Source organism: Danio aesculapii, chromosome 13, assembly GCF_903798145.1.
Source record: "Danio aesculapii chromosome 13, fDanAes4.1, whole genome shotgun sequence".
Lineage (NCBI taxonomy): Eukaryota > Metazoa > Chordata > Actinopteri > Cypriniformes > Danionidae > Danio > Danio aesculapii.
Genome location: NC_079447.1, coordinates 24,479,723 through 24,496,497, shown reverse-complemented (window position 1 = coordinate 24,496,497; position 16,775 = coordinate 24,479,723). Strand labels below are relative to the sequence as shown.

Here is a 16,775-nt window from a genome sequence, read left to right as displayed (position 1 = left end):
AGGGGGACGAGTGGAAGACGGCGTTTGTGACCCCTACAGGACACTACGAATACCTGGTCATGCCCTATGGTCTGGTCAACGCCCCCTCCGTATTCCAGAACTTCATTCACGAAGTCCTCCGGGAGTTCCTCCATATCTCCGTCATAGTCTATATTGATGACATCCTGATTTACTCCCGGAGTGAGGCCGAACACCGCCACCACGTTGCGGAGGTCCTACAAACCCTCAGAGACCATCAATTGTACCTCAAGGCTGAAAAATGCTCCTTCCACCTACCGTCTGTTCAGTTCTTGGGGTACATTATTGATCAGAAAGGGGTTCGCATGGACGAGGGGAAGGTGACTGCCGTTGTCTCCTGGCCAAAACCAACAACCATTAAAGAACTCCAGCGATTTCTAGGATTTGCCAATTTCTATAGACGATTCATCCACAACTACAGTCTCATTACCGCTCCGCTGACCAACCTACTCAAAAACCACCCCAAGAAACTCTCCTGGCCTCCCGAAGCCGATGCAGCCTTCCAAACCCTCAAACAATCCTTCACTCAAGCTCCACTCCTGACTCACCCCGATCCTGAAATCCCGTTCGTGGTCGAGGTAGATGCCTCGACAACTGGAGTGGGAGCCATCCTGTCTCAACATCAAGGTACACCATCATTACTCCATCCATGCGCCTATTTCTCGAGGAAGCTCAGCCCGGCGGAGAGAAACTATGACATCGGAAACCGAGAGCTATTGGCTATCAAGCTTGCCCTGGAAGAATGGCGACACTGGCTGGAGGGAGCCAAACATCCTTTCCAGGTGATTACAGACCATAAGAATCTCCAGTACCTCAAGGAAGCCAAAAGACTCTGTCCTCGTCAGGCCCGATGGTCCCTGTTCTTCTCCCGATTCCAATTCTCCATATCTTACCGACCTGGGTCAAAGAACATCCGAGCGGACGCACTTTCCCGTATATATGATCAGCCGGAAATCATGGAGACCCCAGCCAGAATCCTCCCAGAACAGATCACGGTCTGTCCAATCACCTGGTCCGCTCCTACAGTCATCGCCACTCCCGAATCCAGGACTCCGCCGGGCTGTCCCCCCAATCGTCGCTTCATTCCTGAAAACCAACGGGTAGATCTGATTCATTCCACCCATACATCTTTGGGCACAGGGCATCCCGGGACCAACAACACCCTCTCGTTGCTATCCCAACGCTTTTGGTGGCCGCACATGGCGAGGGATGTGAGGAGATACGTTCAAGGCTGTAGAGAGTGCGCTATGTCAAAGAGTCCTCGCCATCTACCTGCAGGTAAACTCCATCCCTTGCCCATCCCAAACCGCCCCTGGTCACACCTAGGAGTTGACTTCATGACAGATCTACCATCATCTGAAGGTAATACCTGCATTTTAGTCATTGTCGACCGTTTTTCCAAATTCTGCCGTCTGATTCCCTTGAAGGGTCTGCCCACAGCCCTAGAAACCGCCGAAACCCTATTCAACCATGTCTTCCGATGCTTTGGGTTACCTGAAGACATAGTCTCGGACCGAGGACCCCAGTTCATCTCCAGACTATGGAAAGCCTTCTTCAGACTCCTAGGTGTGACCGTCAGCCTCTCGTCTGGCTATCATCCACAGACCAACGGCCAGACAGAGAGGAAGATCCAAGAAGTGGGGCGGTTCCTCAGAACATTCTGTCACGGTCATCAAAACTCCTGGAGCCAGTTTCTGGGCTGGGCGGAATACGCCCAGAATTCCCTGCGGCAACCTACCACCGGACTTACGCCATTCCAGTGTATTCTGGGCTTCCAACCTCCACTATTTCCCTGGGATGGCGAACCTTCTGATGTCCCCGCAGTGGATTACTGGTTCCGGGAGAGTGAGAGGGTCTGGGACGATGCTCATCACCATCTCCAGAGGGCAGTTCGCAGAGCCAAGGAGGTCTCCGACAAGAGGAGGATCCCAGGTCCAAGCTATGCGCCGGGGCAGAAAGTTTGGCTCTCCACCAGAGACATCCGCTTGCGACTGCCCTCCCGAAAACTTAGTCCCAGATTTGTTGGTCCCTTCACCATCCTGGAGCAGGTCAACCCCGTCACGTTTAAGTTACAGTTACCACCACAATATAGGATCCACCCCACATTCCACGTTTCACTCCTCAAACCCTTTCACGACCCTCTGATTCCCTCCACAGAGCCTGGCCATGAAGAGGAACCTCCTCCCCCACTGATGTCGGAAGTCGGATCCATCTACAAGATCAAGGACCTTCTACGGTCCCGACGTCGTGGTGGTCAGCTGGAATATCTTGTCGACTGGGAGGGATACGGTCCGGAGGAGAGATCTTGGGTCCCCAGATCAGATATATTAGATCCTGCACTTATGGAAGAGTTCCACTCCAATCACCCCGAGTTTCCAGCACCTCGTGGACGTGGTAGACCACCACGGCGTCGGAGGTATAGGCCCTCAGGAGCGGGCCCTGGGGAGGGGGGTAATGTCACGGATTGGCCAGGCTCTTCCACCAGCATCACGCAAAGATCACCATCACCTGAGTATTAACCACACACAGCTGCACCCAATCACTTATAGTCACTATATAAGCACACACCTCACTTCACTCAGTGTCCGGTCTCGTTCCTACGAAGCGGACTCTGAGTGAACACCTCCTGGTAATCACTCACCCTCGATATCAGCAAACAATACTTACCTTCTCTCTGTTTCTCCTAGTCTGTCCAGTGTTCCCGGTATCCTGTCTGCCTTGTGTCTATCGTCAGTCTGTCTTCCCCGCAAGCCCTCTGGTGTGTGCATTCGGTCTCCTTCAGTGTTTGTCAGCCAACCTGCCACCAAGGATCATCTGATTTACCATACTCCAATCACTTCTCCTCCGTTCTCCTTGTATGCTCATCTGTTGTAAATAAACATCGTTGTTAATTCACTCACCTCCTTTGTCCGTCTGCTTCCCATAACAATTATAGTGACTCCTGATAAAGAAAGGAATAAGCTGAAGGAAAGTAAGTGACTGCCCAGTATTAAGTATAGGCCTATTACTAGACCTCTCTCTCATCATTTAAATACACAATTTTTTCCCATTTTTTTACTGGCAACAACATCACTAGAATACTCAATTAGATTTCCGGTACTCTTATTTATTTAATTATTTATTTTTGTTTGAACATACAGTAGTGGTCAAAATGATGTCTGGAGAAAACGTAAGAATGTTGATGGATACAAGAGAGAACAACAGATTATATTATAGTCATTGTATTCACTACTTTATTTTCTGAAATTTGTTTCCCTATTTACCTTTACAGATTTATCAGTAAAATATCTTAAATGCATTTAGTGATTTCATTTTCCCAATATAACATGTTCCTCATATTTCCTCATATTAAGCATAGGGTCATTCATTACAAGGTAATGTCAAATCCAGACATCACGTTTAGCCACTACTGTACACAGAAATTAAATAAATGTAACTACTGGAAAAGTAGGGCCCCTTCCTATGATGTATAGGTTAATAATGTCTTTGTAATTTTTTTTGTAGTTATTTTTTCTCTTTTTTACATGTCATTCTATTTTGTTTTTTTATTCCATTAGTCTGGCTGAGATTTTATTATGATGGCATTGTATAATTGCTTTATCGTTTGCTAGTGTTTTTTGGTGCATGTTCTAGTTGGTGAGATAATTTTTTTGCATATGCACATGATGGGTGTTATGTTTTCATAAAAACATCTGTAAATAAACAAATACAGTCATAAATTAATAAAAAATAATAACCACTGCATTTTTTTCTTTTATTATAAATAGTGTATTAATATACAATCAAATTCTCATAAAAGCTCAAATTTTTGCTGCTTGTTTAAACTACTTATTAAAAATGAGCTGAAACAACAGAATTTTAAATCCTTTTTGGGGGCAACTTAATTTTTTATGTTCAACCCTCACGGTAAGAACATATTTAAACATATACGTTTTAACATATGTTTTAATATAGGTGTTTAATATTCATTCATTCATTTTCTTTTCGGCTTAGTCCCTTTATTAGTCTGTGGTCGCCACAGCAGAATGAATCGCCAACTTATCCACCACATGTTTTACGCAGTGGATGCCCTTCCAGCTGCAACCCATCTCTGGGAAACATCCATACACAATCATTCACACTCATCCACTATCCACAATTTTCCTACCCAATTCACCTTTACCGCATGTCTTTGGACTGTGGGGGAAACCGGAGCACCCGGAGGAAACCCACGCGAACGCAGGAAGAACATGCAAACTCCACAGAAACGGCAACTGACTCAGCTGAGGCTCGAACCAGTGACCTTCTTGCTGTGAGGCGACAGCATTACCTACTGCGCCACTGCATCGCCGGTTTTTAATATATGTAACATATATAAAACTGGCCATTTGCCTATATTGCCAATATATATATATATATATATATATATATATATATATATATATATATATATATATATATATATATATATATATATGTATGTATATATGTATATATATATGTATATATATGTATATATATATATATATATATATATATATATATATATATATATATATATATATATATGTGCACATATATACGTGCATATATATACCTCTATGGGTGCATATATGCACATATATGTTCACCTGTATGTTTACTTATATATTAGTAAAATTATTAAAATCTGCTAGACAACATAAATAAAAGCCCATGTAGAGATTTACATTTTTTATTTACTTAAGAACATTACAACAGTACAAGTGAAAAAATACAAGAACAAAGAACTCAAGAAAAAAAAACTGAACAAAAAATAAATTTAAAATAAAAAAAAGACAAACCGTTTTGTTATACATTTACTTCTTTTCACTATCTTCATAGAAATAAGAATTGACATTATAAATGTTTCAGGAAAACTCTTCTCACGTTTTTGCCACTGTTAAATTACATAACATGCCAATTACATACCAATTTCAAGTGTTCGCACATACATACATCTTTTGCATGTTTTAGTTAGTTCTTAGTTATTGCCGTGATATTAGAAAATATGAACTAGGCATCATGTATAACACTTGCTAAAGTGAGATATGAGCTAAATCTTGTATGTACATGATATAGGGCTTATATGTGGATATAAAGAAACAGGAGACCTATATGGTCTGTATATGCACATATATGCACCTCGGTTTTGCCTATATGTGGCATATATACACATAATGTTTATGCAGCATATATATTATCATATATGTGCATATGTACTGTATAGGTTTCATATATGCGCATATATCCTCATATAGGTTCTTTCCATGTGGGAATCCACTTAAATTTGTTAAGTTAACTTTATCGATTTGTGTTGGGAAAACATGAATGAATTGTGTCGAACAATGCATTTTTTTACAGTGTACGAACTGTAGTAACAGAGGCCTGGGTGATATTTACTATGATTCAATAAGTCTGTATTTCATTCAAAAATTTATGCTCTCCCCATATGGACTGACCTTTGTCCCATTATTTCCCAGCATTCACCTGCAGCGAGTGTATCAGAGTGCAGACATCAGTGGCCAGCAGGAAGTGACAGAACAGCAGCCGCAGACATTAGAGACAGGAGGAGGAAGCCTGAGAGGGAGGGAGGGATCAGAGGGCAGAGGCGTCATGCTGAAACACTTACAGGGGGAGGGATCACTACTCAACTTGCTCTGTGTGTGTGTTCTAGTCTGAGATTTCGTAGTACTGCTTCTCAGGGGGAACAGTCTGTTTCGTTCTTCCAAGGACTAGCAGAGTTTCTCTTGTGAAGGGCATGGATGTGTAGCTGTGGAGGGCTGAAGGCTGAGTCAGGGGACTGGATCATAGGCAGCACCGGCAGCATGTGTTGCAGCATGTTTGTGTCTTTGCCCGGCTGAACCAAAACACACACACACACTCTGGGAGTTTAGCGCAGGAGTGCTGCACTGTGGAGTCACAGCTTTCGAGGGCAAATGTGTGTGTGTCTGCTTAGAGAAGGTGAGTTAGTGATTTATTTGCTGGCTTCTTAGTAAATAGGCCAACATTGAACTCATTTGTTGTATTTCATTTTTAGATCTTTTAATTCTTAAAACAACAACAGCAGCAATAACATGGTAGCACTTTTAAGTAAAGTCTTAATTTTTCACACTAGTTAATGCTTTAACTGATAGGACGGAATAATGAGATATGTTTGCCACAACTTTGGATCTTGTTATGATTATGATTATTAAATGCTGTACAAGTTTGAAATCCTTCTCTTGTCATGTTAATAAATACATTACCTAACATTAACTAATGGAACCTTACTGTAAAGTGCGACCAACTAAGATAATGTTTATTGGCCTTGTTAATGTTGGCTTGTAAAATGTTCTTTGACTTTACATTGCATTAAAATGTTAAACATGTTAACAGATAAAACTTTAGATCTTATAATTATATTAAAATTTCAGAATAATTATTACTAAGATGAACACTGTATTGTTTATTGTTAGATGCTAACTATTGAATCCCCATTGTTATGTCTTACCTGCTAGTATGGTTATTATAGGTATTTTAAACTAAACAGTAAAACGGAGAAGTATTCCCTAGAACAAAAGTCTTGTAAACATTGGTACTTTTTACTTCAGCTAATCACTGCCAAATAAATATATACATTTTTTTTATCTCATTGTAATAATAATAATAACAATGTTATTAATTGTAGTAGTAGCATATTAAAGGTTAGTTCACCACAACATATAACATGTTCTTTTAATTTACATTGCATTAAATGTTAAACATGTTAACAGATAAATCTTTAGATCTTATAATTATATTAAAAGTTAAAAGATAAATGCTGTATTGTTCATTGTTAGATGTTGTCAACTGTTGAATACCTAATGTTATGTCCTACCTGCTAGTATAGTTATTATAGTTATCTTAAACTAAAATGGTAAAACTAAAGTATTGCCTAGAACAAAAGTCTAGAAAACATTGACACATTTTATTTCAGCTGTCTAGCTGCCAAATAAATATATCTCATTTTGTTTTTGGTTAATACATAAATAATGTTAATATTAATAATAATAATAATAATAATAACAACAACAGCAAAGTTATTAATAATTGTAGTAGTATATTAAAGGTTAGTTCACCTGACAGGCTAGTTAACATAACAAATGTCATTATGTTATTATACTCATGAAAAATGTAAAAAATAAAGAAACTAAAATAAAATTAAAACATAAATTATGAAAAAACAAACAAAATATATTAAACTTTTTATAAAACTACAATAGTTAGCATTATTGTGCAATGACGTCCAGAGTGTGTATTTGTCTTATTGAACTTTTAAATTCTCTTTTTAGACATAAAATTGATAAGTAGATATTATTGAACTTTACAGTATAGTCTAAATTGTTCACATTAGTTAATGCTTTAACTGATAGGAATTAATAATGAAATACATTTGCCACAACTTTGGATTTTGTTATGATTATGACTAATAAATGCTGATGATAAATGTTTGATATCCTTCTCTTGTCATGTTAATAAATACATTACCTAACATTAATGGAACTTTACTGTAAAGTGCGATCAACTAAGATAATGTTTATTGTTAATGTTGGCTCATAAAATGTTAGTTTTAGATTACATTGCACAAATGTTAAACATGTTAACAGATAAAATTTTAGATCTTATAGTTATATTAAAAGTTCAGATTATTATTTACTAAGATAAATGCTGTATTGTTCATTGTTAGATGCTAACTCATGAATTCCTAATGTTATGTCTTACCTGCTAGTATGGTTATTATAGTTTATCTTAAACTAAAATGGTAAAACTAAAGTATTGCCCAGAACAAAAATTTGTAAAACATGAACACTTTTTTCAGCTAACTTTTTTTGTTTTTGATAAACACTTAAATAATAATAATAATAATAATAATAATAATAATAATAATAATAATAATAATAATAATAATAAAATAACAATGTTATTAATAATAGTAGTCGTATATTAAAGGTTAGATCACCTCAAAATAAAAATTGTCATTATTTACTCGAGAAATTTCTTTGATTAGATTTGAACTAGAATGAAAAGAAAACAGATTAAAAAAAATAGCCACATTATATTTAAAGCATTAATAAAACGGCAATAGTTACCTTGCATTTTTTTACACTGCAATGACTTTCAGAGTGTGTACTTTGTCTTATTGAACTTTTACATCTTCTTTTAGGGCCTAAAGTAAATATACGTAAACTTAAAATAAGGAATTATAAATAAATATTTCCCTTGTAATCTTTTCATTGAATTCTATTTTTATTGATGTGTTTTTTGAATGTGTGCGTACGTCTCTGTGGTTTCAAATGGGCTGCATTTCATATCATTTATGGCTAGTGTGTGTATGCCAGAACTATTTAGAGGTCAGTCTGCTGTGTTGGGCTTATATGATCGCCATGGCAACCAGTAACCCTGGTTAGTAGTTAACAGCAGGGATTTACTGTAGTGCAGGACAATGGCCTGTTAAAGGAGCAGGTCAAAGCAGGCCATATGGGGTCTGCTTTTCAGGACCACTCATGCTGTAGGTCAAAGGACAAAAGCAGACAGTGACCCTTTTTTAAAAGAGGTGATTCGGGTTACCTTTCATTATTCAAGGCCCTTGTGTTCTTGCTGTATATACGGGTAAGAGAAACTTTCATACAACTTAAGTTTAGATATTACACACTCTGTGAAATGTAGCTCAGTGATTGTGATTTTTTAAGGTGCTATGTGTTCATTGAAGTTTTTAGGGTTTAAGTAAAGTTCACAGCATAGACAGGAAACAGGAAGTTGTGGAACATGAAACCAACCATGATAAATGAGATCATAAGCAGATAGAATGTGGTATTATTCTACTGAACTCAAGTGTAGGTGTGAATAAATATTGTCTTACAGTGTGTACAGTTAAAGGAAGATAAAAGTCTTTTTTTATGATCAGGGCTGAAAGTGTTTAACCTGTGCTATTGATTTGGGTTTGCTTATGTGATATATAAAGCATTGTTGTGTAAATAATATTAGCAATTAATTACCCCTTCATTGGATGTAGAATCTTAGTCATTGGCATTGATATATATATATAATTTATTTATTTATTTATTTATTTAAGTCAAAAGTCTTGTAATATTCCCCAGTAACATTCCATTGTTTTTCCAATGTATTTTAATCAGTGCCATATATTGGGTTAAGATATTATCACTCATATGCAGTTGTGAAACGGAATAAATTGTTTTAATTTTGAACATTGCAACGAAGTAGAAAAAAAAGTTCTTACAAAACTGATTAAGTGAGCAATTCCATGCAAATGTCAACCTTGCCATGAAAAAGTTTTCACCAAAATATTGAAACCCTTTTTAGGTTTTCTTGTGTAGGATTGCGTTTGACAGTACTGTAAAATACTCAAAAATGTACTCAATGTTTTCAAACTACTATATTTGATTTACCAAAGTCACACAAGTGCTAATTTCACATCCATCACATCCATAATGGAGAGACTTCACATCCATAACAAAGCCTTTTTCTCATAAATGCAAAATTTTTTAATAAAATCAAATCAATCATTTTGTTCTATAGTGAGCCAACTTTTATTCTTTAGATTAGCATTGTTTCTTTTGGGTTGTGCAGTTTAATTCACAGAATTTCCACAAAGCATGTTTTATACTGTAAACTCGTTAACTTTTTTCGTCACATCCATAATCCATGTTTATTTTCCTCATTTAAACCCTAAAAGTTGTTTACAGATTGATATTTTTCTGATCCCAGAACTCTGTGGTTAGTAGTTCAGGAAAATATAAACAGATGTTTCAATATAATGTGAACATATACTTTCTATGTGAATTTATGTTTAGCATTTTACTGTTTTGAATTTTTACAAATGTCACATCTATAACACTGGAATTGGTCAAGTTTTAATTATAATAATAGTACGATGCTGCTGAATATTATTCAGTAATATTTAAGCAAATATAAAATGAGAAAGTAAATATTATTTCAATTCTTCTTAAATCTTTTAGTTCTGATATTTTCTCATAATTTAGTTATATTTAAAACATATTTGTCAGTAATGTGATATAAAATGTGCTGACAGACAAACTTAATTTAGTGAAATAACATCACAATTATGTGATGAAAAGGAATTTTTTGACTGAAACAAGATTCCATATATTCCACTTAAATTTGATAGATTCCACTTATATTATGATACTGTGGTTTTGCAATAAATAAATGCACAGACAGGCCCGAATGAATGAATAATTTAATTAATGTTGTATGAATGGGACATTTGTAGGAAAATTGAAATTGCAGGGTGACACGGTCACTCAGTGGTTAGCACTGTTGCCTCACAGCAAAAAGGTCACTGGTTCGAGTCCCCGCTGGGTCAGTTGGCATTTCTGTGTGGAGTTTGCACGTTCTTCCCATGTTCGCGTGCGTTTTCTCCGGGTGCTCCGGTTTCCCCCACTGTCCAAAGACATGGGCTATAGGTGAATTAAATAAACTAAATTGGCCGTAGTGTATGTGTGTTTCCCAGTACTGCGTTGCAGCTGAAAGGGCATCTGCTGTGTAAAACAAATGGATGAGTTGGTGGTTCGTTCTGCTGTGGCGACCCCTGATTAATAATCGGATTAAGCGGAAGGAAAATGAATGAATGAATGTTGTATAAATACACAGTTTTACTTGTGGTTTAACACATAATTTGTTTGAGATTGAATGTTTGAAATTTTTATTAAATTAATAGTTAAACAGGGTAAGAAGGCCTTGTTTTATTTAATTCTCAGGTTGATGACAGAAGTTCTAGTCTAATAGACACTGAGTCATTTTGATTTGATTCTCTGTGGGAGAGAGTTTTTGGGAGACAGTGATACAGTACAGTGATTGTTCACCGGTGTGTGAAGTGCATCCTGTTCTTCAGGGGTTTTGCCGTTTTCTGTCAAAAATCCAGTCATCTGTCACAACCGAATGCTACTGAAATATGAAACCCTTGCGTTTATTCCACAAATTAAATGTCTGAATAAGCAAATGCAATCGGAACCCTTGACTTTGTCTGGACATGTATTAAGGAGCTTCATTTGATACTCTGACCAGATTTAAACTGAGTGGTGTTTGTCTTCACAATGGCCTGGAAATGTAGATCAGTGCTTGTCTTAAATCTCTGACATGGTATTACACATAACCTCTAGCTAAGGGAAGTGTGCATGTGTATATTGTGTGCATTAAATATGTGTGCTGGGGTCAAAGATGATAAAAAAAGCATGGGTAAAGGACGTGGAAGTCCTGTGTAATGCACCTCTAATGGGACTTGTGTTCAGAGTGCCTGCAACATGATCTGCTTCTGCGGCACAAAGACTTGCCTGTGAATCATAGTGTGCTGATCAATGAGTGTGTGTGGGTGTGTGAGATCTCAGTCTGTGCTTTCGAGGGATTTGATTCTCTCTTACTCTAAATCAGAGTGTTTGTTATGCAAACGAGAGTCTGAAAATTAGCACACCGTATTCTTAACTGTGATGTCATTCATGTGATGTCACTTTTTATAACTCACGTCAGGATTTTAAATAAATGTGACCCTGGACTAAATCAGTCATAAGGGTCAGTTTTTGGAAACTGAAATTCATATATTATCTGAATAAACTAAATCAATTATCTTTCCATTGATGTATGGTTTGTTAGGATTAGGCAAAATTTTACTACTACTGAAAATCTGTAATCCGAGTGTTCATCAAATTGAAATATTGAGGAAACCACCTTTAGAGTTTGTTGCATGATTTTTTTCTTAATATATTGATTTCTGGCATGAAATAAATATAAATAATTTTGACATTTACAGTATATTTTTGGCTATTCCCACAAATTATAGACTGGATTTGTTCTCCAAATTCACAAATATGGTTTATAATTTGTAATTTGGCAAAATAAAATGTAAATAAGCATGCAGATAATTTGCATATTTGAATATTTTAAAATGTTCATATGAAGGAAAATCTATTTTAAGTGATGTACACAAAAAGATATAGATGCAGTTTTTATTCAGATTTTTTTATAACATCACAACAATAACTAAGATGTGTAACAACTCAAAATGCTTCAGAATGCATTTAGTGTTTAAACTGTGGCAAATAGTTCAGCTATCCGATTTCATTTGGAATGGAGAGTTGTAAAACCTGTAAAGTCAGAACAATCACTTCATTTAGCCTCATTTGCAATGAAATAATAGTGTGCAAATTCACTACAAATATACACAAAAAAACTGGTGTATACTTTAAAAAATACAGATTTTTTAAAAGACAATGATTTCAAGAAGAACATTTAAATATTAATTTCGCCAAATTTTATTCAAAGTGTAAATGGCATCGTTATATTTTAATTGGAAAAAGGGAACATTTATTTATTTATTTATTTCATGAATTAAACATGAGACAACACTTTACTTTAAGGGGGTGTTCATAAGACAGACAATCATGACATGACACATGTCATGAATTTGAACGAGATGCATGTTTATGACAACTGTAATTAACTGTAATTCGCTCAGTTATGTCATTTTAAATGCAAATGGAACATTTTTAGAGATGTTATGATCTCATAACCTGTCTTTGTCGTGATAACTTGATATTACCAAGATAACATAAGTTATCATAAATCTGTCATAAACATGATTGTCATGAGGCCATTATACAGGATGTCCGCGAGGTCTCAAAAAGTATTAAAAGTTGATAAATCAATTACAAGAAAATGAAGGCCCTTAAAAGGTATTAAAATGTCTTAATCACATTTTTACGAGGTCTTGAAATTTGTTCAAGCATTGTCCAAAGTGTTTGATTCCAAAAAAGCATAAATATATTTATATTTACCTCCTAATATTAACAATGGCGTGCTCGATCCACACGATTAGTTCAGGTCGTGCTGCTTCTGGCCAAGCTCCTCCGTCCGGGTGATGTTACGTAATTTGCGACAAACGCGGGAAAGTGATGTGATACTCTCCACATGTACTGAATCCATAGAGGGAAACAGACGACAAAATGGGAAAAATCTCCTGAAAATCTCCTGGTTGGAGGAAGATGAGTTTAAACTGTCTGAAGCCTGTTGCTGAAAACAACCGCGTAATTTATTTTTTCAAGCTTTGTTTCTTCCGAGCTTATTGAGTTCTGTTGCACGGTTGTGCTCTATTGATTTATTTAACTACAACTGTTTATTAACAACTGTTTATTAAGTTAAAGGTTTGAAACTGATTAGAACTTGAAGTGGCGACGAGGTCTTAAAATATTCTGAGAAGGTCTTTAAAAAGTCTTAAGAAGGTATTAAAATTACCTTTAGGATTCCTGCATATACCCTGTTATAATTATGTCTTGAATTTTTTTCTGATAACTTTATTCATTGTAACTGAATCTAGCATCTGAATTTGGCGAAGTTTATTGATAAACTAGTTTCGAGAGGAGCACATTCTTATGATTGGCTGCGGCTGGTCCCGCATTAGCTAATACATGATCCACCAATCAAATGATTCATAAACCTCTATAAATAACCAGAGCATCTTACCTCTTCATCTTGAAGAATCCCCCTTCCACTCCTACTCCTCTCCTTTTCCTTAACATAGCGGCACGGTGGCCCAGTGGTTAGCATTGTTGCCTCACAGCAAGAATGTCACCGGTTCAAGTCTTTACCTGGCCAAGTTGACATTTCTGTGTGGAGTTTACATGTTCTCCCCTTGTTTGCGTGGGCTCTCCGATTTCCAAAGACAGGCCAAAGACATGTAACATAAGTAAATTGACCCAACCAAATTGACACCATAGCCGAACGCTTAATCAGCAATTTATCTCTTCATAGTAATTACTAATTTGCATTCGCCATAAATAAGCAGGGGAGTTCTCGAGACCTACCTGAGCTCAAACTCCCCTCTCGCCCTGCAAACGGGAGGGAGCCCCGGGCTCGAGGATCTTATGAGCTCAGGGCTCTCTCCCAGGACAGCATGCCAAATACGCTTGTTATCAATTATCAGCTAAGTGTGAGCTCTTAAATCATTAAAAATGTCAATACTCTGTGAAAATAATTTTATAACAGTGTCATTAATATTTAATTGCATATCAATTTGTAGCACTCTAGTTGAGGTCTAGAAAAATAATGACAAATATTTTATGACAGATCTATGACAGGTTTTATTGTCTTGCTTTTAGTGTCACGTTGTCATAAAAAGGCAAGGCAAGGCATAAAAAGACAGATTATGATATATTTATGTCATTGTCATTCACCTTTATTGTCAATGTCACTTTAGCATTTAAAATGACATAACTGAATAAATGACACTTAATGTCAGTTTTTATAAGCATGCAAAAATTCTCATTCATATCCAGTGCCAGCACGTAGGCTTGAGGGGCCTAAAAAATTAGGCCCGCTGGTGTAAAATCAGTGAGAAAGCACAAAAATGCAATTTTAATATTTAAGTGTATACATTTTTATTAACTGTTTATTAACATGTTTAACCTATAATTCATATGTAAAAATATTTACTCAGATAAAGCCAGAAAACACTGAATAAAGTATATAAGTATGACGTATACAAATAAAACATGAATCAAATGTGTTTTTTGTAAATTAATAACATACTAATATATGCAGAACTAACTAGAAATGCAGGAAACATTTTAGCTTGTTTGTACACAGAGAGTTACACAAACAAAACTTTGCATTAGATATTGGACAGTGGGTAAAATTTGATTTTGACAAAAGGAGGGGGAAACCTGAGAGATAATTAATTGATTATTTAATGAAACATGCTGAATGTGGCCTGTTTTTTCCTCACATATTACACAAGTATCTCTGTGATCATGGGCATCATTGCATTTATTAAAACAAGTCCTAATACTATAGTAGTAAATAATGTATTTGGCATAGCAGAACATACTTTGAGCTTGCTTTTCTTCCTCTGATTTTATTTTCTTCCTCTTTTCAGCTCCGGAAAGATGCCGTTTGGATGTCATTTCATTTCAAATTAAAATTTGATTAAGACACTTTTTCGGCATTATATCGAATGTGGTCTAATCACAAGCCTGTTCTCTGGGAAATGAGCATGTCTGAACTGATCCTCAGGGCCCAGCTGAAATGGTGGATTCACTAAAAGCATGTTTATTTTTTTTAAAGAATTTTCTGAAAATACAGATGGCGCAATGATAAATGATTAGGGTGTGCAGTCTGAAATCACCTCAGGGTTTTTATTGTCATGGCAGGTGTGTTTTCTTTGATGTTAAATGTCAAACCCTGTATACTTAACGAAACCTAATCTTGGTTTAAACAACTTGTTCTCCAAGTGGCAAGTAAGCCATTTTGGTGTGTGCAGCAGCTCTGAGTGATTTACAGAGCTGATTAAAAACAGATTGCTCTTGTATGCGGTCTAACTCCATTTATTGTGTTTCTCAGGCTGCAGTCCACACTGACAAGGTGAGCCCGCCGAAGGAGAAATCTGCCACCACTGAGAACGGATCTGTCCACCCTGAGTCCGTCACAGCAGAGACACAGGTGACTGCTGACGAGGAAGTGAAGCCTGGAAGACAGGAAGAGGAGGATAAAGAGGAGCTGGAGTTTCCTCATGATCTGCTGCCCAGCTTAGACCTCGACCTCAGCACTGAGCTCAATCTCACCTGGGGAACCACACTTGGGTATGTCTCAACATTTGATTGTTTTTCACACACACTAAGGCACAGACACCCACACTTACTGTATTTCCTTGAGAGTGATGCACTGGGGTGTAGGTTTATCAACAGAATCTTGGCAACAGGCAAGTTACAACAGGATGGCAGATTCTTTCGAAGTTGTTCACATCTGATGTAAATTTTTCCACCTGTCAGTTAGATTTTGCATACATGTGTACAGGTAAACAGAAAGCTTTTATCTGTAGGTTTTGCATTTGAGATAAAATTGAAGTCTTTTTTTAAAAGATGATTTTTATCTCACAATTCTGAGTTAATATTAAACTTAATAACATAAACTTAATTAAATGTATTATTAATATAAAAAAATCTGAATTGTGAGATATCAGGGGTCCGTTCTTCAGACGTGGATTAGTCAGTTAGCCGGATTTGGATATTGACGATTTGACACGATCCAGGATCGTTTAGTTCTTCAAAACTCATCTGAGACTTGTTGTCAAAGCAAAAGTTCTGGTAGCTCAAACCTGCTTGGGAGCAGGTTCATTTCATTTAAACAGGATTAGATCGGGTCAGTTCAAGCAAAGATAATACTGAATTTACCAAATGCTGATATTTTCTTACAGTAGTTATATACAATTGGAAAATAGTAAATATATATTTTTACTATATGTAAAGTTAAAAAATATGTATTAATAAAACGTATGCAATCTGCACTCTGAAATGAAAGTAAAAAGACTGCCACCTGGTGGTTCAAAGAGAAAATTTATTGATATGGACTTTTTAGATACAAACGCGTACATGCACAATGTTTTATTAAAAAGTAGTAATGCACTACTTTTATTAAAAAAGGATAATAATTTATGCAGTCTTGCATGTGTTTTGACCGCTAATATGCCGGTGATTTGATGACAGTTGCAGACACCTTTACCAATATCAAAATGCTAAATTAATTTATACAGTTATTCCTTACGCCAGTTAAAAAAAACTTGAGTAGGCCTAGGCTACTATAAAGAAAATCTTCTCTAAATGTAGAACTAAATACATTGATATGCATTGAAATACATGATGAATACTCTTGACACATGAAAGTGTAAAGCCTGCAGCCCACAACAAATGTGGAAAGTTATTGCGTGTCATAAT

The 16,775-nt window shown here is 36.4% G+C and overlaps 1 protein-coding gene across 1 annotated transcript in view; it reads left to right on the top strand.

Moving 5' to 3' along the window:
- Positions 1 to 16,775, top strand: part of LOC130239360 (uncharacterized) — a 43,416-nt gene that overhangs the window by 18,107 nt on the left and 8,534 nt on the right. The window contains exon 2 of the mRNA XM_056470490.1: positions 15,406 to 15,644. Coding sequence (XP_056326465.1) covers positions 15,406 to 15,644 — 239 coding nt within the window. The remainder of the gene's footprint in view (positions 1 to 15,405; positions 15,645 to 16,775) is intronic.